General features: G+C 46.6%; 1 protein-coding gene across 1 annotated transcript in view; it reads left to right on the forward strand.

Annotated features, from left to right (window-relative positions):
• Positions 1 to 722: 722 nt before the first annotated feature.
• Positions 723 to 21,436, forward strand: part of ZZEF1 (zinc finger ZZ-type and EF-hand domain containing 1) — a 141,434-nt gene continuing 120,720 nt past the window's right edge. The window contains exons 1-6 of the mRNA XM_073665194.1: positions 723 to 1,302; positions 10,760 to 10,904; positions 15,358 to 15,552; positions 16,138 to 16,309; positions 19,161 to 19,360; positions 20,507 to 20,717. Of these exons, the coding sequence (XP_073521295.1) occupies positions 922 to 1,302; positions 10,760 to 10,904; positions 15,358 to 15,552; positions 16,138 to 16,309; positions 19,161 to 19,360; positions 20,507 to 20,717 (1,304 nt within the window). The 5' untranslated portion in view covers positions 723 to 921. The remainder of the gene's footprint in view (positions 1,303 to 10,759; positions 10,905 to 15,357; positions 15,553 to 16,137; positions 16,310 to 19,160; positions 19,361 to 20,506; positions 20,718 to 21,436) is intronic.

A 21,436-nucleotide genomic window follows, 5' to 3' on the forward strand; every position in this document is an offset into this window, starting at 1 on the left:
GCACGAAGTGCAGCTGTGTAGTATATAATGTATGTATACACACAGGTACAGTATATATATATATATACACACACAGTAATAGTGCCGCCATGTGACAGCACAAGGTGCAGCTGTGTAGTATATAATGTATGTATACACACAGGTACAGTATATATATATATATACACACACAGTAATAGTGCCGCCATGTGACAGCACGAGGTGCAGCTGTGTAGTATATAATGTATACACACAGGTACAGTATATATATATATATATATATATACACACAGTAATAGTGCCGCCATGTGACAGCACAAGGCGCAGCTGTGTAGTATATAATGTATGTATACACACAGGTACAGTATATATATATATATATATATATATATATATACACAGTAATAGTGCCGCCATGTGACAGCACAAGGTGCAGCTGTGTAGTATATAATGTATGTATACACACAGGTACAGCATGTATATATATATATATACACACAGTAATAGTGCCGCCATGTGACAGCACAAGGTGCAGCTGTGTAGTATATAATGTATGTATACACACAGGTACAGTATATATATATATATATATATATATATACACAGTAATAGTGCCGCCATGTGACAGCACAAGGTGCAGCTGTGTAGTATATAATGTATGTATACACACAGGTACAGCATGTATATATATATATATACACACAGTAATAGTGCCGCCATGTGACAGCACAAGGTGCAGCTTCGTTCTTCCCTCCCGCCGGATGAGGAAGTTCTCCTCTCCCTCACAGCCGGGTGTCGGTGATTCCGGGCCAGGCTGCTGACAGGTGTCAGGACGGAGCTGACAGTGCGGGGCGGGCTGCAGGGCGGGACCAGGCCGGAGTATTCGGGGGTGGCTCGGGCCTCACAGGCCCTACGGACACTTTGCTCGGCGCCGCCATCATTATGGGCAATGTGGTGAGCGGCGGGAGCGGAGACGAAGATGAACCCGGGATGGAACAGGTGGACACCGGAACAGCAGCCGGGGACTCGGCGGCTGGAGGATCGGGCAGCCAACAGAGTCCGGCTCAGCTGGGAATCCCCGGGCCGGTATCTCCGCCGCTACTGCCGCCCTCCCCCGGTGTTCTGCTGGAGCAGGCCCGGCTGAGGGAGGCGGCGGCCCGGCTGCGGGAGGTCGGGGCTCCGGAGTCGGTGGTATCCCGGCATCAGAGCGCCCTGCTCCGCTGGCTGGAGGAGAGACTGAACCGAGGGGAAGAGGCGCTGACCCGGGATCAGTTCATAGAAATGCTGGAGAGCAGAGCGAGCGGCCGGGAGGAGTGCGAGGAGGTAATTGCCGCCTGTGCGCCGGGGACTGCCGCTGTGTGCTAGGCCCGAGAGTGCCGGGGTGACAGGGGGAGCAGACGTGGCCCCAGTGTGCAGGGGTGACAGGGGGAGCAGACGTGGCTGCCGGGGTGACAGGAGGAGCAGACGTGGCCCCAGTGTGCAGGGGTGACAGGTGGAGCAGACGTGGCCCCAGTGTGCCGGGGTGACAGGAGGAGCAGATGTGGCCCCAGGCTGCAGTGGTGACAGGAGGAGCAGAGGTGGCTGCAGTGGTGACAGGAGGAGCAGAGGTGGCTGCAGTGGTGACAGGAGGAGCAGAGGTGGCTGCAGTGGTGACAGGAGGAGCAGAGGTGGCTGCAGTGGTGACAGGGGGAGCAGACGTGGCCCCAGGCTGCAGTGATGACAGAAGGAGCTGACGTGGCCCCAGTGTGCAGGGGTGACAGGGGGAGCAGTCGTGGCTGCCGGGGTGACAGGTGGAGCAGACGTGGCCCCAGTGTGCAGGGGTGACAGGGGGAGCAGATGTGGCTGCCGGGGTGACAGGAGGAGCAGACGTGGCCCCAGGCTGCAGTGGTGACAGAAGGAGCTGACGTGGCCCCAGTGTGCAGGGGTGACAGGGGGAGCAGACGTGGCTGCCGGGGTGACAGGTGGAGCAGACGTGGCCCCAGTGTGCAGGGGTGACAGGTGGAGCAGACGTGGCCCCAGTGTGCAGGGGTGACAGGTGGAGCAGACGTGGCCCCAGTGTGCCGGGGTGACAGGAGGAGCAGATGTGGCCCCAGGCTGCAGTGGTGACAGGAGGAGCAGAGGTGGCTGCAGTGGTGACAGGAGGAGCAGAGGTGGCTGCAGAGGTGACAGGAGGAGCAGAGGTGGCTGCAGTGGTGACAGGAGGAGCAGAGGTGGCTGCAGTGGTGACAGGAGGAGCAGAGGTGGCCCCAGTGTGCAGTGGTGACAGGAGGAGCAGACGTGGCCCCAGTGTGCAGGGGTGACAGGGGGAGCAGACGTGGCTGCCCGGGTGACAGGTGGAGCAGACGTGGCCCCAGTGTGCAGGGGTGACAGGTGGAGCAGACGTGGCCCCAGTGTGCAGGGGTGACAGGTGGAGCAGACGTGGCCTCAGTGTGCAGGGGTGACAGGAGGTGCAGACGTGGCTGCCGGGGTGACAGGAGGAGCAGATGTGGCCCCAGGCTGCAGTGGTGACAGGAGGAGCAGAGGTGGCTGCAGTGGTGACAGGAGGAGCAGAGGTGGCTGCAGGGGTGACAGGAGGAGCAGAGGTGGCTGCAGGGGTGACAGGAGGAGCAGAGGTGGCTGCAGGGGTGACAGGAGGAGCAGAGGTGGCTGCAGGGGTGACAGGAGGAGCAGACGTGGCTGCTGTGGGGGGGAAAGCAGACGAGGCCGCAGTGGTGACCGGGGGTGGGGGGGGCGAGCAGACGTGGCCGCAGTGGTGACCGGGGGGGGGGGAGCAGACGTGGCCGCAGTGGTGACCGTGGGGGGGAGAGCAGACGTGGTGACGGGGGTGGTGGGGGGGGGAGGAGCAGGCGCGGGCGTGGCCGCAGTGTGCAGTGGTGACGGGGGGAGCAGACAGGACACAATGAACCCGTTCTTCCCACATATCTTTGTATAGGCCTGGTGTGTGTTGGCATTTAGACTGCTACCACTCTGACTTCTGGGTGGCACAACCTTTCATAGTAATACTGCCGACAGTTGATCATTTGCCCTTTTAGGATATGTTCACACATTGCGTTTTTGCAGCGTTTTTTTTTTTTTTTTATACAAATTTTCAGCTGCGTTTTACAGTACCAGCAAAGTCTGAGATTTCATAAACCTCATGCACACACCTTGGTTTTTTCCTGACTGTTTTTGTTTTGTCACTTTTCAGCATTTTTGCAGCGTTTTTCACCCATAGAAAGCAATGGGTAGTGCAAAAACACAGTAAAAAACACAGGTATCAGGCTTTGCTGCATTTTTGTTGCCAAAACCTGAGGAAGTTGAATTGGTTATTTTTTTATGCACTAAACTTTATCAGCGTGCACAAGAGACAAATGTACCCTGACAAAAACGTAGTAAAAATCGTACCAAAACCTCATCAAAATCTGCTTTTTGAAGTTGCCTTCTTACTGCCAAGAAAGCAGGTTTTGCCTGCGTGAACATAGCGTTAGGCTTCAGAGATGCCGCAGCTGGTCCTCCTCCTGAGTGGTGGCATATCCTCATTGTGTGTATGCCACTATTTTTTTTCCTTTTTCAGATGAGATTCCTGGCTTACTGTGGGTATAAGTGGCATGCCAGCGGTGCCATGTGTGACCTTTCTGCGGATTTCCCTTTAGGGCTCATACACTTGGGCTTATTACAGCCCTGTTTATACAGTTATCATTCGGCTTCCATAGACGGACTTGGACTTCCATTTGCCTCTGATTTCATACAGAGATTTTTCCATACAAATTGACAGATTTTACTGACATCTTCTCCCTCAAAGTCTGTGCCCGGAGGTTGTTGGCTGTCTTCTGAATGAGTCAGTAAGTCTCAATCTTGCCTGTGACTACTAATATTAGTATTGGAGTTCAGGTCTTCAGCAAGTGAATACCAGCAAACCATAAATTACACCGCTACCTGGTTACAATGTTGTATACATAGACGACTTTACCTACTGAGCTTGTAAGGAGCCCGGAAATGTAGAGGAATTGCTCAGAAGGATCAGTGGAAAATAAGATGGGCAGTGTGGGTCATCGGGCACTGGTGGCCACATGGGCATGACTCTAAAGAGCGACTCGTACACTTGTGTCCTTCACATGATCACTGATTCTGCCATCCTTCTTTGGGATTTTTATTATGTTGTTCACTGCAGTTTTAATAACACAACTTTTATTCTTTGGGTAGATACAATTCGGCCGATGGCTAATTTACATACTTTTTAAAGAGGATTTCTTACAGTAGGTCAATTAGAAAATTGTATAACTTTACAACATGCTGCGTATTAACTTTGTATGTGAATACACATAAGCAAACATCATGCCCCTTTTTATTACCGCCATATTATGTAACTCCTGCAAACCTAATTAGACTGTGTTCCGCCACCTTAGCAGGCTGAGCAAAGTAAGAGTTCAAAGAGCAAACAAGGATCCCTATGTCATACACATATCTTTAAAGGGAATCTGTCAGCAGGTTTTTGCTGTCCCATCTGAGACTTTGATTCTAGGCATCACTTACTGGGCTGCTTGCTGTAGTTTTGATAAAATCGATTTTTCTGCTTCGGAGCTACCGGTTCTCTGAATTCTGTGCTCTGTATAACCCCACCCACACCACCGACTGGCATCTTTCTGTGTACACTGCGCATAGGCAGAAAGCCGCCTCTGGCTATGTGCCCACGATGCAGAAATGCTCTGGATTTTTCCTGAGCGTTTCTGCATCTCCCTGGCAGAAAAAACACATGTGGATTGTACATGCGGATTGTACATGCGGATGGTACATGCGGATGGTACATGCGGATGGTACATGCGGATGGTACATGCGTTTTTCCTGCCAGGGACATGCGGATGTGAAGCGTTCTTCACTTGCATTTCCGCATGCGGGTTGACAAGCTCTTTCCAAGCGATTTTAGCATCACTTGGAAAGTACTTGACAACTTGGTCACACTATATAAATCCATGCAAACGGCATGGATTTATATAGTGTGACCGAAAGAATGTTAAAAACTAAAAAAAAATAAATCTATACTTACCTTCCGATGGCCCCTGCAGTCTTGCTTCGCTCCGTCCTGGCTTGCCGGCAGCTCGCTGTACACTGAAGGACCTGCCGTCACATGACTATGACGTCAGCGCAGGTCCTTCAGTCCATCGCGAGCTGCCGGCATGGGAGGACGAGCGCAGCGGGGGCCATCAGAAGGTAAATATAATATTTATTTTTTATTTTATTCTTTTTTTTACAGGTTCTATGGTACCCGGGTCCGGAGGAGAGTCTCCTGTCCTCCAAACCCGGGTACCATCCGCACATTGGAACGCATGGATTTTTCATCTACAGATGCAGTGATGCGGAATCCATGAGTTCCAATGAAACTCAATGGCGGCGAAAACGCAGCTCTTCTGCAAAATAATTGGTAGTGCTGCATTTTTTTCCGCAATGATAATCCGCAGCGGAAATTTCCGCAGCATGTGCACAGCACATGCAGATTATCATTGGGGAACATGGCAGGCCTTCTACCATGCGTTTTTTAAGCGTTTCTGCCGCTGCGGAAACGCTTAAAAAACGCATCGTGGGCACACAGCCTCTCAGTGAGGGTGGATTATACAGCAAGTCCTCTCTTGCTGTTAAAACAGTGACTTTATCACAACTACACTCAGCAATCTTGTAAGGGTGTGATTATACGGAGCGACCGGCGGCACAAAACGACCGCTGTATGGCAAAGGTTTACCCCTCTGCTGTCATTTTAAAGGAATCTGTCAGCTGGTTTTTGCTACCTCATCTGAGAGCAGCATTACAATGATGTGTCGCCTAGTTACTAGGTGTAGTAGTTGTGACACAATCAGAGTTCTTAGATGTAGCAGAGCTCAGAAAGCTGACACTGACCACACCACAGCTTTCTGTTTACATTGTCTATTGACAGTGAGCTGCTTATCATAGGAGGAGCGTTATTGGACCAGGGCTCCTGTGCACTGTGGTCAGGACAATTATAATCTCCAGGTGATAAAACCTTCATTGTAAAGCACACAGCCTCATAATTGACACCTCACTGACTTCAGTGTCTAAGCCCCTACCTCATGCTGTCCTCAGATTACACAGCAATAACCTTCTGACAGATTCCCTTTAAATGCATGTTTATACAGGAAGACCAAAGCAAACAATGCACATTGAGAGATCTGTAATGGGTTGCTCAGTGGGCATAGGCTGCCTTTGTTCTTGGCTGCACAAGCTCTGTTTACACAGGACGATGCACCGCCGACAACTATGATTTTGTGCGCTGCAAAAGATCATTTCACCCAATGAATGAGCGTTTTGCTCGTTCATCGGGTGATCAGCAGCCTGTTTACACTGAAAGATTATCATGAAGCGAGCTTTTTTTAAGAATAGTCATTCACCTTTCAGTGTGAATGCAGCATACATGACACATTGCTGGAATCAGGGTCTTTTTCTTTTCATTATGCTGCTATCAGATTAGATGACAAAACCTGCTGACTGATTTCCTTTAAACTCTGCACTAGATTTAACCCTATTTTGTCCAGAGTGACTTTTAACCTCTTTACTAGCACTCACTACCACACACTGCCTTGTATTTAGGTTTTTATAGCTACTGCGCCATCTAATGTAAGGCATGGGGGCTCGCTTTGTCAGCATTGTCCCTTGCTTGCTCTGATTGTAGCATCACCAGGGGACAATGATGAGGGCAGCGTTCAGCACCCGGCTCTTGGGAACATAGCTAACTGTACTGCTGATTCCGAGGCGCCGTTGTGTGTCACACTGATGACACACGATGTCATCAGTGTGCACGTGTGTTGGACGTTTTGCGGCCCGTGCTGCAGGTAAAAAAAAGACATGTCAGTGTGTTTTGCCCACAGACACATGGTCTGTGAGAACTCGCTGACGTGTGCACAGACCCATTAATTTGAATGGGTCTACCTGTGTCGGTATCTCCAGTACGTGTGGAAACGGACACCACATGTACTAGACACACGGATGTGTGAAAGAGCCCTGACATTGTTTCATCTCTGTATGAAACTTGCCATCAGAATACAGCTCTAAGGCCACGGCCACACTATCAGTATTTTTTTTTCTCAGGAGTGACAGCCAAACCAGGAGTGGGTGATAAATGCAGAATTGGTGACTTGTTCCTATTATACCTTTTACCTGATTGCTCCTCACCTGATTCTGACTCCCACTCCTGAGAAAAAAATACTGACCGAATACTGACCAAATACTGATAGTGGGGCCGTGGCCTAATTCTCATCATCCCACTTCCCATGTCGTGAATGGTGTCTGTGTTCTGCTGATGGTTTTGGCACAGCAGCAGTGACCTTGATATCCCTATGGCTGCTGTCCATTATTACCTTCCTTGCTCTTGCTTTTAACAGCAGTTATTTGTTTTATAGAGATTTATTAGGGAAATGTTGGTAATCAAATTCTTTAAGGTACACGAGAAAGTTCACTTGTTAGGTCAGCATTGCAAAAATTCTATTTTTTTTCTTCGTAATTGACGCTCAGAGCCACAATATTTCATGTTACAGTAAGAGAACAAGCAGGAGAAACTCAGGTTATATATTTAGAGAAGTGGTATTTCTGCTTGGAATGGACAGTGCTCCTGAATTTACTTCTGAAATTACAATTTTGCAAGCACACAATTTGCATACTAGTCAATCCTTGAACTTCTCAGCTGCTTTAGGGTATCTTCAAAAAGTTTTGTAACTCCAAATCCATTACGTTTTAATGGCACTTTTTTTATTTGCAAACCCATTCAAAGAAATAGAACAGCTGTAAAAAGTTCTGCAATACATATAAACTCTGTGCGCATTCCCTTACGGAGGGTTCTAATATATCATATTTTGTAGTCAACCAATGTTCGACCCAACATATTTCTATTACTTATTCCCTCAGTGTATGTGGGCAAAATATATTTACAAGGCATTAGATGTGATAAGATGGAAATGACCCCGCCCTGTACTTTAAACTTTGTGTCTGGCACAGTGACCATTTTTGGCACAGCGAACTTATTCTTTAGAATTTACCTATGGTTGAACCTTGATTACACCTGGCGCGATGCCACTTGTATCTAGGTGGATCATAGTCGCATGTTTAGTGCTGTTGTTGTGGCTGCACTCCAGCTGACATCAATTTCGAGGGAAGGAATACACTAATCTAGTATATGCTTAATATTGTCCAATAAAGAAAGATCTAGTGTTTGTTATAAGGGTTGTCAACTACTAGGGCAGTACTTCTCGATCTGAATGTTTGGCGCTGATGAAATAAAAACTTATACTCGCCTCTCATGGCGGCGCAGTTCCAGCGTTCCCCATTCTCTTGTGCGGTTGTTATGCATGCTAACCCTCGGCCCAATCAGTGCTGGAGTCACTGTCCCCGCCTTTGGATGTATTGAACATCAACAGGAAGCCAGGGCTGCAAATGCTCTCACTTCCTCTTGATGTTTGATTTGTCCATAGGCGAGGACAGTGACTCCAGCACTGATTGGGCACAGAGCTCATGTGTCATATTGAGCCCCTTCAATGACATCGGCTGGGGAGGTGAATATAGGTGTGTTCGTTTTATCGGCACCAAACATTCAGAGAAGGGGTTGTCCTATTAGTGGACAACCCCTTTAAATTCCAATAAAGAACGATCTATAACATGTTAAATAATATCCGAGAGAGAAGGATCTAGCGTGAACCTCTTCATGAACCTGGAGCGTCTGACTCCAGCACGCCTCCTCATCAAGACTGCCGTGAACAGTACCAGCCTTGATGAATCAGACCCTTTGAATATCCCACCATCTACAGTACATAATATCAAAATATTCAGAGATTCTGGAGAAATCCATTGTACAATGGACATAGTCTGTGAACACAGTTCTTCGTGCAATCCACAAATTATAGCTCTGTCATCCATAGAAGAAGCCATGTATCAATACAATCCAAAAACAAAGACATCTTCTCTGGGCCAAAGCTAATTTAAAATTGACTGAGGCAAAATGGAAACTGTTCTGTGGTCAGATGAATCAAAATGTGAAATTCTTTATGGAAACCACGGAAGTCGTGTCTTGCGGACTCGAGAGCAGAGGAAACATCCAGCTTGCTATCAACGCACAATCCAAATGCCTGAATCTCTGATAATATGGGGTTGGATTAGTGCCTATGGCATGGGCGGCTTACACATCATTACAGGCACGAGAATTATATAGAGGTTTTAGAACAACATATGCTTCCATCCAGACAGCGCCTGTTTCTGGGAAGGCCTTGCATTTTTCATAAAGACAGAGAAAAATCCATCAAAGCCCCAGGACTGTTAAGTAGATAGAACCTTACGTCAGACAAGAATGGGACAACGTTCCTCTCCCAAAACTCCGGCAATTATCCCCTCACTTCCCAGATGTTTACAGGCTGTTGCAAATAGATGATACGCCATGGTAGATGTGGCCCCGTCCCAACTTTTGTGAGATCTGTTGCTGGCATCAAAATTTCTATGAGACATTTTTCCATTTCATTTGAAAAAATAAACTAACTTTCACCTTCTGATCTGTGTTCTGTTGTGTATAAAATATGTCTGGAAGAGATTCCCAGATCATTGCATTCTTGTTTTCTTTACATTTTACACAGCATCCCAACATTTTTGGAAATGGGGTTGTGGAATATGCTAAATAATATCCATTCAAGAAGGATGAAATCTTAAAAAGCAAGATGACCGAACCTGCTATAGGGGGAACTGTATAAAAATACGATTGCAGTATTACGCTGTGTGTGATTATGGTGAATTTTTTGTTGGGGTGCATTCACACTGCATTTTGTTACCTGTTTGTTTGTTCCAGAGGGGGTTATGTCTGAACGCTTGGCAAAATGGGATTTGGGCGTATGCTCCAATGGGGCCATAGACTATAAGGTGCCGGCAGAGTGAACGCCTGATCTGTCGTGCATCATCTTTGGCCGTGAACGCCTACTGGATACGGACACCAGATACACTATACTACGTCTGAGCGTCCACGTATAGTGAGCATGATCTCTCTGTCGGCATCATTACAGTCTATGGCCGCGTCGGCGCACACGCCCAAATCCTGTTTTATGGGGGTTCAGACGTAAGCCCCGACGGGACCAATGAATGGGTGTCAAAATGCAGTGAGAAAAAATAATACACAGAAAATTCCATCTTAAAAGTGTTGTTCAGGGGTAAGACATTGACAACAAATCTATTGGATAGTTCAGCAATATTAGATCAGTGAGTGTCTGACACCCGGCACCCCCACCAACAGCTGTTTTCAGACGTACCCAATGCGTTGAGCTGCAACAATCCAGTTCTGCACCCTGCAGCAGCCATTGTCAGGCCCTGCAGCTCAGCTCCGCTTCTTTTCAATAGGAGCGGACTGACAGGGCACTAAATAGTGGGGGAGCTGGAAGTTTCCGTCTCCATACACTGTGGACTTCTACCTGCCACAGGACCTAATAATGGCACGTCTGATATTGATGGTCATCAATCTCCATCCTGGAAACCCCCTTTTAATATATTAACATGTTAGATGTTAACGTCTTCTATACACGCAATACAGTTGTGCTATTATCCATGGATGTGTGCAGTTAGTACTGTACATTCTTATTAGAATCCCTGTATTGGATATTAGAGTGATTGTTTCTTTATAGTCCCAGGAAAGGCTGAAGTATAGTTATAAATAACTCGTACAGAAATGTACTTCAGTACACTTTCCTCTCCATGATTCACTTGCTTCTGTTTTGTTAATTCTTGCAGAGAACACTTTCCATCTGGGATTAACCATGGGCATCTCTTTCAGGCATTTGCACAGTTTGACGCTGAAGGCGATGAGGTGGTAGACTTGGAGAGCATGCTAGAAGCCATCAAGACCTCCAGTGGTGCCAATCTTCAAGGGGAATTGAGTCATGTTATCCGACAGCTGCAAGCCTGTTCTCTCACACCTGGTAATACATTATCTTTATACTCTGTTGCAAGTGCAGAAACATAATATATATGTGGTTAGGTTCTTTTGTTTTATAATTATTATTATTATTATTATTATTATATTATAGCACTTGTTGTGTTGCTTTTCCAAGCTGTAAATAGTTGAATGCTTGGACAAAGTTTGTAATTACAGCAGCTTTGACCTACACCCCCCAGTACAGTTGTACATTTTATATATTTTTGATATATATAGAGAGAGAGAGATACTAGCTATTGAGCCCGTTCTACGCCCGGGTGGCGAGCATTTTTACTGGTATATGTGCTGCCCCCATCCTGGTATTTGGTCCCCCCCCCCATCCTATTATGTGCTGCCCTCATCTCTATCCTGGTACGCATGGCACCCGTCACCCTCAATCCTGGTACGCATGGCACCCGTCACCCTCAATCCTGGTACGCATGGCACCAGTCACCCTCAATCCTGCTGCTCATGGCACCCGCCACCCTCAATCCTGGTACACATGGCACCCCTCAATCCTGGTACACATGGCACCCCTCACCCTCAATCCTGGTATGCGTGGCACTCCTCACCCCCCCCCCCCCCAATCCTGGTATGTGTGGCACTCCTCACCCCCCCCTCCCAATCCTGGTATGTGTGGCACTCCTCACCCCCCCCCCCAATCCTGGTATGCGTGGCACTCCTCACCCCCCCCCCCCAATCCTGGTATGCGTGGCACTCCTCACCCCCCCCCCCCAATCCTGGTATGCGTGGCACTCCTCACCCCCCCCCACCCCAATCCTGGTATGCGTGGCACTCCTCACCCCCCCCAATCCTGGTATGCGTGGCACTCCTCCCCCCCCCCCCCCAATCCTGGTATGCGTGGCACTCCCCACCCCCCCCCCCCCAATCCTGGTATGCGTGGCACTCCTCCCCCCCCCTCCCAATCCTGGTATGCGTGGCACTCCTCACCCCCCCCCCCCCCCCAATCCTGGTATGCATGGCACTCCTCACCCCTTCCCCCGATCCTGGTATGCGTGTTACCACTCATCCCCCAATCCTGGTATGCGTGGCACTCCTCACCCCCCCCCCCCCCCCAATCCTGGTATGCGTGGCACTCCTCACCCCCCCCAATCCTGGTATGCGTGGCACTCCTCATGCCCCCCTCTCCAATCCTGGTATGCGTGGCACTCCTCACCCCCCCCCCCCAATCCTGGTATGCATGGCACTCCTCATCCCCCCCCCCCAATCCTGGTATGCGTGGCACTCCTCAACCCCCCCCCCCCCCCAATCCTGGTATGCGTGGCACGCCTCAAAGCCCCCCCCCCCCCAATCCTGGTATGCGTGGCACTCCTCACCCCCCCAATCCTGGTATGTGTGGCACCCTTCACCCCCCCCCCCCCCCAATCCTGGTATGCGTGGCACTCCTCACCCCCCCCCCCCCAATCCTGGTATGCATGGCACTCCTCATCCCTTCCCCCGACCCTGGTATGCGTGGTACCCCTCATCCCCCAATCCTGGTATGCGTGTTACGACTCATCCCCCAATCCTGGTATGCGTGTTACGACTCATCCCCCAATCCTGGTATGCGTGGCACTCCTCACCCCCCCCAATCCTGGTATGCGTGGCACTCCTCATGCCCCCCTCTCCAATCCTAGTATGCGTGGCACTCCTCACCCCCCCCCCCCCCCAATCCTGGTATGCGTGGCACTCCTCAAACCCCCCCCCCCCCCCAATCCTGGTATGCGTGGCACTCCTCAAACCCCCCCCCCCCCAATCCTGGTATGCGTGGCACGCCTCAAAACCCCCCCCCCCAATCCTGGTATGCGTGGCACTCCTCACCCCCCCCAATCCTGGTATGTGTGGCACTCCTCACCCCCCCCCCCCCCAATCCTGGTATGCATGGCACTCCTCACCCCCCCCCCCCAATCCTGGTATGCATGGCACTCCTCACCCCTTCCCCCGATCCTGGTATGCGTGGTACCCCTCATCCCCCAATCCTGGTATGCGTGGCACTCCTCATCCCCCCCCCCCCCAATCCTGGTATGCGTGGCACTCCTCATCCCCCCCCCCCCATCCTGGTATGCGTGGCACTCCTCACCCCCCCAATCCTGGTATGTGTGGCACTCCTCACCCCCCCCCCCAATCCTGGTATGTGTGGCACTCCTCACCCCCCCCCCCAATCCTGGTATGCGTGGCACTCCTCACCCCGCCCCCAATCCTGGTATGCGTGGCACTCCTCATCCCCCCCCGCCCCCAATCCTGGTATGTGTGGTACCCCTCATCCCCCAATCCTGGTATGCATGTTACTCCTCTGCACACATGCAGAAAAAATAAACAGTTATACCCACCTTTCTTCTCTGTGCCCCAGCGCTGTTGTGCCCGGTTCTGCCGGAGGCTGGGGGAGGAGTGCGGCGCCGGAGCACCCTGCTTTCTGGCGCCATTTTGCTGAAGACGCACTGCAAATGTGTCTTCAGTAAAATGGCGCTGGATAGCGCTATGCGCATGCGCCGATTCCGACGCCTTCACTCTGCCCCCGGTCTCCGGCCAGAAGAGAGGCGCCGCGGCAACTCTCCTCCCGGTCAGGTAAGTATGCAAGTATGGCAACGAAGATCGCGGTATGTGAGTGTCTACGCATACCGTGATCTCCGGCGCCATACACTCCTCTTACCTGTAACGGCTCCATGCATTCTTCTGTCTGGAGCCAGACTGCGCGTCGCTCATGCGCAGTCTATAAAGGCTTCAGACAGAGGGACGCTTGGCCGGTTATAAATAAGTATGTATGTATGTATGTATGTGTATGTATGTAGAGAGAGAGACACCCTTTTCTATAATCTAATAGAAATAAGTATCCTACTTGATGCTGTTGTCCATTGTCTTATTCTAATCTTCGCATATACGTCTGATACAGAGATTGCAGTGCATGTGCTGTATATTGCTGCAGTATTGTGTTTTGGAATGAGTGTTTCCCAGAACTGAGGCATCTTAAGGCTCTCATTATCATGAGATGAAAGGCGCCTGAATTTTGTCAGAACCAGATAACCGTCTGATATGGACGGTGGCCTCCCAACTTCTCCCTGTTGAAAATACATGAATGATTGACGAAGCAGAGAGCTCATGGGTATGCAGGAGTCAGGAGAGATGGCTGTCTGTAGAATGAATGTTCAGGCATCTATTGTATTCGTATATAACCAACTGTATTTTTTCTTTTCAGGGTTGTCCACCTTTCAGGCCAATTTTTTTTTCTTAAGTGCATGTATTTGAGGCTAAAAAATATTTTTGCAATTGGGTTTCGTTAAAAATGTTGCACCATTTTACTTCTACAGCTGCCTTAAAAACCTAAACATTAAAGTTTAATAATGTCTGTGGTCATAAATCATCTGAATGAAGCTCTTAACTACTCAGATAAGTTACAAACTTCCGGTCAGACCATCATAGCCGGCTGACTGATTGTGTCTCAGTTACCTCCTTCTGCATCCAGCAATAGACCGTTCAGTGCTAAATCATTTTTAGTCTATAATACATGTATTTTAGTAAAGATGGAAAAAAAAAAAAGATTGTTCCAAATATGAGGACAATGCCTGTTGACCACATTTGCTATACCACATCTTACTAAACAAACCGGAAAAATACTGGGCTTTATCCATTTCGCCAAGCTGAGTCTTTTCTGCTGCTCCTGGTGTCTGTTATTGGCTACAGCACTGACGTCACATTGACAGCAGTGCTGCCAATCGCTGAGCTTAGTGGCTCTGCCCGTGTAGATGGGACACCGCACTCGGAGCTGCTGAGCTCACTGGTTGGCTGAAGTGCGGTTGACGCGACTTCAGCTCTGCAGCCAATCATAGTTTCTGGGAGCAGCAGTGGAGACTCGGCGTCGGACCCAGGTAGGGGGGGAGTAAAGCATAATCTGTTCTTTTCATAACAAACTAGAATTTTCCTGAAAGGTGAAAACGCCTTTAACTTTGTTAAAGAAAACCTGTCTCCTCCATAAGCTGCTACTTACCTGCAGGTATAGGGTTAATCTGCAGGTAATTAGTGTTCCAATGCTGCCAGGCCCCCTTAGTGAAAGTGCAGCTACCGGGAGAAAACTACGGTAATTTATTTCCTCCCACGAGCCTCTGGCTTTCAGTCGTTGGGGCATGCACAGGGCGGTTGCAGTCAATCATTCCCAGCACTGTGATTGATGGCTCACTCTGCGCAGATGTGCCAATGAACGAGCCGTCACAGTGCTGGAGCGTCCGTACAATATAGTGAGCGATATAACTGTAGCTGTTCGTGCACGCTGCCATGTCTGAACGTCGGCTTCTGGGAGGAAATATGTTACATTTCTCCCAATAGCCGCACTTTCAATAAGGAGGCCTGGCAGCATTGTAATGCTATTACTTAACTAAGGAGGAATATGACTTTGGTAAGGTTTAAGATGCAGTAGCATTTATTCTAGATCTCGCTTTTTTTTTATTTATTTTTTTTTTTTTTAGGTTTTATCGATATATTCACCAAATCAAAAGATCGTCTCAGTTTACATTCTTCAAAGATTCTGCGCTTTTTGCATCGAAACCGTATTTCCAGTACTGTGATCCCTTATCCCATACTAGAATGCTGCAATAACATATGTACCATGAGGTCTTCTGTGCTGAAGGATTACCTTGAAAGGCTTCTCAAAAAAGAGAAAGGTGAGTATCCTAGTGTTTTACCATTATGCTTGTTCCCAGTTGATCTAGGCGATATCATTTTCTTGTGCATATAGTGCCCATGTAAAGTGTATGTATGTGTGTGTATAGCTATAATTTCCATTATGTACAGTTTCGCTTCTTAGACTTTGTATGGTAGTCCATTGTATCGCTAAATCAGATTTTCCCTTACCCAGAATATTAGAAATAATCAGCATCTGGCCATTTCACTCACTAAAGGAGTATCTGATTTTAATGGCGACTTGACCACTTGGATGAGCCCCTCAGCCTGAGAACTGTAGGTGTAAAGAACATGGCAGTAGAGCACCATATTTTTCACACTATCGTCCGCTGCCTTGGATGTAGTGACATGGCCTTTAAAACAAAGTCCCTTCCCCAGTGGTTGTAGGCTGTAGGATGTTTCTTCCATGGGAAATAACACCTACACCCGCAATTGGATAATGTGACTTGTTGTGTTGGTGGACGAGCGTTGAAGATACAAGGACCTTACATTCTAAGGGTAAAGTAATAGCGGTTTCTCCTGTTCCTGAAGATGTACAATTCATGTAATATTTACCTGTTTTCCAGAATCTTCTTCTGTTCTGAGTGGCAGTGATGAAACTCTGAAATTGAAAACCATAACTAAGTGTTACAACAGCATTGAAACCTCATCTAACTCGTCGGATATTGACAAGATGACGAATGGGGAGACGGCCTCTTACTGGCAGTCAGACGGTAGTGCCCGATCTCACTGGATACGGTATGGTTTTTTATTTTTATCTTATAGGGAATCTGTCAGTAGGGTCAAGCCACTTAAATGTTTTTTGTTGGCTAACAGGTCCTAGAAAGTAGAAAAAAACGATACCTTGATATCTGCGATACGATGTCTTATTTCAGAGAAATCCATGTTTTTCTTAAAGGGGTTTTCCCAAGAACAAAGCACATTTTAATCAATAGATCTTGGAATAAAAATAATTTCCACAATTTGATGTGTTTTAAAAATTTTCTTGTGCTGAGATAATCTTATAAATGAGCCCCTGCTGTGTACTGTGTAATGGATGTGTCTGAATGTACAGGAACATGGTCTGATCATACCACATCTCCTGGGCAGGGGGGGAAGCAAAAGAGTATACAGACATTACAGCACGGGATCACAGATTATTTTTGTGAGATAAAAATCAGCTGTGATCCCCTGCTGTAATGTCTGTATATTCTTTTTCTTCCTCCCCTGCCCAGGAGATGTGGTATGATCAGATCATGTTCCTGTACATTCAGACACAACCATTACACAGTACACAGCAGGGGCTCATTTATAAGATCATCTCAACACGGGAACATGTTTTTAAACACATCCAATTGTGGAACTTTTATTCCAAGATCTATTGATTAAAATGTACTTTAGTCTTGGGAAAACATATATATTTTTTAACACATCCAATTGTAGAACTTATTATTATTCAAAGATCTATTGATTAAAATGTTGATTCAAATTTACTTTTTTTCATGGGAAAACCTGTTTAAATGGAAATGAACTGTTAAGATCTATGGACCGGACACTGATCTGCATGAGAATCTGTCCCCAGAGCTTATTGTAAATGAAAGGCAGCATTACCAGTGTGAAGCAAGTAATGACTGACACTTAGCCTTCATAATCCGTAAATGGGCAGCACGGTGGCTCAATGGTTAGCACTGTTGCTTTGCAGCGCTGGGGTCCTGGGTTCAAATCCCACCAAGGACAACATCTGCAAGGAATTTGTATGTTCTCTCTGTGTTTGCGTGGGTTTCCTTAGGGCACTCTAATTTCCTTCCACACTCCAATAATGTCTGTAAAGCGCTGTGGAATTAATGGCACTATATAAGTGAGATAAATAATCACACATGTCTCTGCAGTGAGATCAGAGCTAACACTGTGCAGCTGATGTTAACTTTGTCTAATTACACACATTTGCAGCAGCATTTGTCCTCTCATAGTGCTGTCAGCTCTGGTGCAGAGCTCTGCCTGATTATTGCAACACAGTACAGCAGATATGAACCTGGTCTCATTACAAACACATGTAATGACTGACAGTCCACTCTCATAATCACACACAGCTCTGCAGTGAAATCAGAACTAACATAATACAGACAAGTGAACCTTGTCTCATTGCAAAAACATTTGCAGCTGTCTTCTCACAGAGCTGTCTGCTCTGCTGTACTGCTCTTCCCCCATAGTGGCAGTCTGTGAGATGGAAGCTGAAGCACTGTGAGAAGACAACTGCAAATGTTTTTGTAATGAGACAAGGTTCACTTGTCTGTACTATGTTCTGATTTCACTGCAGAGCTGTGTGTGATTATGAGAGCGGACTGTCAGTCATTACATGGCTCACATTGGTAACTCCCCCTTCATTTACAATAAACTCTGGAGGCAGATTATCGGGGAGATCAGTTTCCGTCCCATATATCTCAACCACACATTTACATATAAGAAAAACGTGGATTTCTCTGGAATAAAACATCGGATCACAGATATCAAAGTATAATTTTTTTTCAGCTTCTTATGACCTACATGCCACATAGACGGCTTAAGAGGGTTGATCCTACTAACGGATTCCCTTTTAAGATTTTGAATATAACTTGATCAGTGTCTGACTTCAACCTTACCTGTGTAATAAAATCTTTCCTAACCTATTATATAAAGGCGGGTGAACGAGAGGAAAACAAAGCCGGTTTCTCTTAAGTAAATAAAGTGCTTTTTTTTTTTTTTTTTAATAAAGTTCATGAATGTTGCTCTTCAGGTATGGCAGCCATTCAGAGATTAGTGTCAACTTGAAAGTCAGTTTGGAATACGTTAGAGAATAGCAATGATTAATGATATATTTAAAGACATCGGCACAAACTGAGAGCTGTGGAGAATATTTTGGAAAGCACGACTTTTAGGGCACCTGTCAGCACATTCATGCTGCCAGAACCACAGGCCGCAAGAATCAGACACAGACGACTGTTATTGCCGTCATGCATGTTTTACTCTGAAATGCTGCAGTTTTTCAGAGAAGTAAAACATCAAAATGCTGTCCGGGGATGTGTTCACTAGCCACAGAGGTATGATCAATGCCGGGACACGAGGTTTCCTGTTTATACATAGAGCAGAGAAAAGAGAAGAATTTGCTGGGTAGAAAAACTAAATGAGCACTTGTAAGTACACAGTGCTGTATAATATAATGATTGCAATATATTAAGAGGATAAATACTTTATTGCGAGGAGTGCTTCTTTAACAGTGGCATTTAAACGGCTAAGAGCAGCTCCACTAGTTGGTATGAACATCACAGCCATCATCTCCTGGCAAAAATTCAGGCTCAGGAAGAGCCTGCTTCAAAGACCGTGACCCAACACATGACATAATAATACATCATATGCCGGGATGGTATTAAATGGAAGCCATAAGCTTGAGGTCAGTTTTGCTTTAGGTTAACTGTTCATATACACCAATATATTTTGTTGGTAAGCTACAAGTGGTAAGAAATCTTGCATGTTGGGTTTATGATCCAATTTCTTGGTTATATTGTCTTTCTACATTTTGAATATCTTGAAATCCTCATGCTTTATTATTTGTTAATGTCTTGATTTGCCACAGGTTGCGGATGAAGCCTGATGTTGTATTGAGGCACCTATCAATTGCTATCAACTCCGCAGACCAGAGTTACATGCCCCAGCAAGTGGGTGTCGCAGTGGGAAGGAACCCCAGCAATCTGCAGGAGGTTCGAGAGGTCCACATTACCAGCAATACTACAGGATATGTGACATTGCTGGAAAATGCCAACATAAATCAGATGTGTGAGTCAGTCCAGTAAATCAACCGCCTTGCTTTTCCATGTCTTGCTTTGCTATTTCCTGATTAATTATACTCAGGATGGAAAATGAAACTACAAGGATGACTACCTCTCTTGAATCCATTTTGTTCATATATAGATATATATCTAAAAAGGTGAAATTGACTTTTTTTTTTCTTTCTGCCCCTGGAAAAAAAGACATGTATGAACGTTAATCAGTGAGGTATATGTACCTCAAAATGGTACATCTAAAGGGAATCTGTCACCAGGTTTTTACTAACTCATCTGAGCTCAGCATGATGTAGAGACAGAGAGACCCTGATTTCAGCGATATACATCACTAAACTTTACTGGGTACAGCAGCTTTGATAAAATCCCCATTTTATCTCCTGCATATCTATTAGTTCTCTGATTGCAGAGCCCTGTATATCCTGGCCCACACCACTGATAGAAAGCTGTCAATGTGCATAGGCAGAAAGCGGTCAATCCGTGATGAGGGCGGGGTTAAAGATTATGAATATGGAGGTATACATGACAGCAGGTTTACTAGTCTTTTAGTGATAATCTCCTTTTGAGAAAACTGTTATTTTATACAAACTACAGCAATCAGACCAGTATTTAGCACATCACTGAAATGGGGGTTTGTCTCTACATTACGCTGCTCTCAGATTAGATGGCAAAAATCGGGTGACAGATTGCCTTTAAAAAAATTTTTTACAAACCTCTTGTGATACAATGTTGGTAGAAAAATAAATATAGCTTTAGGTATGTGGCAGTGAAAATATCTTTATTATTCAAAAGTGATAAAATAGAAACCTATCCAAAACTGAATTATGCATATTACCATAAATGTAATGACCGATTTACAATATGCATTTGGGTCATTACATTTCCTCTTCGAAGGTCGACTTCATTCAGATAAATTAAATAAGTGATGGCCCTCTGAATGCTGTGATAAAAAAATATCAAAAGATAGACCACCGCATCCTGGGGATGAAAGTAGCCATAAAGTAAAACCTTTGCTGTCTTGTATAGTTTCCCTTCCGGATATGTGTATGTTGCTGCAGACATTGGTTTGTGCTCATACATTCCCACATTCACGTATGCCTTCATGCATAATATTCTAACTGTTATCTTACCTGTTGTGCAGACGTACAGATCAATATTAAGCGATGTCTGAGTGATGGCTGTGACACGAGGATCCATGGCCTCCGAGTGGTTGGCTACCAAAAGATAAAAAAGTCAGCAGTGTCAGTATCTGATGCGTCCGCGATCTGGTATCTTTCTCTACTGACGTCACTTGTAACCACCTCAATGGAGACAAACCCAGCTCTGGCTCAGGCTGTCCAGCAGCACACGCAGTATGTAAAATTACCTCCCTTTTTTCTTTAAGATTTTGCATATGTCAATTTCTGAGATTTCACATAATTAAAGGGGCTGTCCACTTTCTGAAACTCTTCAACCCTGGCTGCAGTCTGTTATAAAATAACACCCATTTCTTTATCATCCTCTGGCCCAGATCTGAGTCTCTGCTGTTGCTCCCTGTGGCCAGAATTGGGTGCCTTGCTGACGTTGCGTCAAACATCATGGCAGCCAATCTGTGATCCCCCATCTACATGGGCAGAACCGCTGAGCTGGCTGATGTGCTATCGACTTAAGGCTATGTGCCCACGATGCAGATTTTTCCTGAGCGTTTCTGCATCTCTCTGGCAGAAGAAACGCATGCGGATTTTATATATTTTTTTTTTCTGCCAGGGACAAGCGTATGTCAAGCGTTTTTAGCATGCGATTTTGCATGCTTTTGTCAAGCGCTTTTCCAAGCGATTTTAGCATCACTTGGAAAAGTGCTTGAAATTGGTTACACAATATAAATCCATGCAACCGGCATGGATTTATATTGTGTGACCAACATAATGTTAAAAAAAAAAAAAAAGAATTAGAATGCATAAAATAAAAAATAACCTTATACTCACCTTCTGATGGCACCCGCTCTGTTCCCGGCATCGCTGCTGGCTCTGTGGCGGGGGATACCAGTAATGTAAAAGGATCATCCATGACGTCAGCGGTCATGTGACCTGTC

Source organism: Phyllobates terribilis, unplaced genomic scaffold (genome assembly GCF_046119375.1).
Source record: "Phyllobates terribilis strain yellow unplaced genomic scaffold, ASM4611937v1 Scaffold_2__4_contigs__length_985480577, whole genome shotgun sequence".
Lineage (NCBI taxonomy): Eukaryota > Metazoa > Chordata > Amphibia > Anura > Dendrobatidae > Phyllobates > Phyllobates terribilis.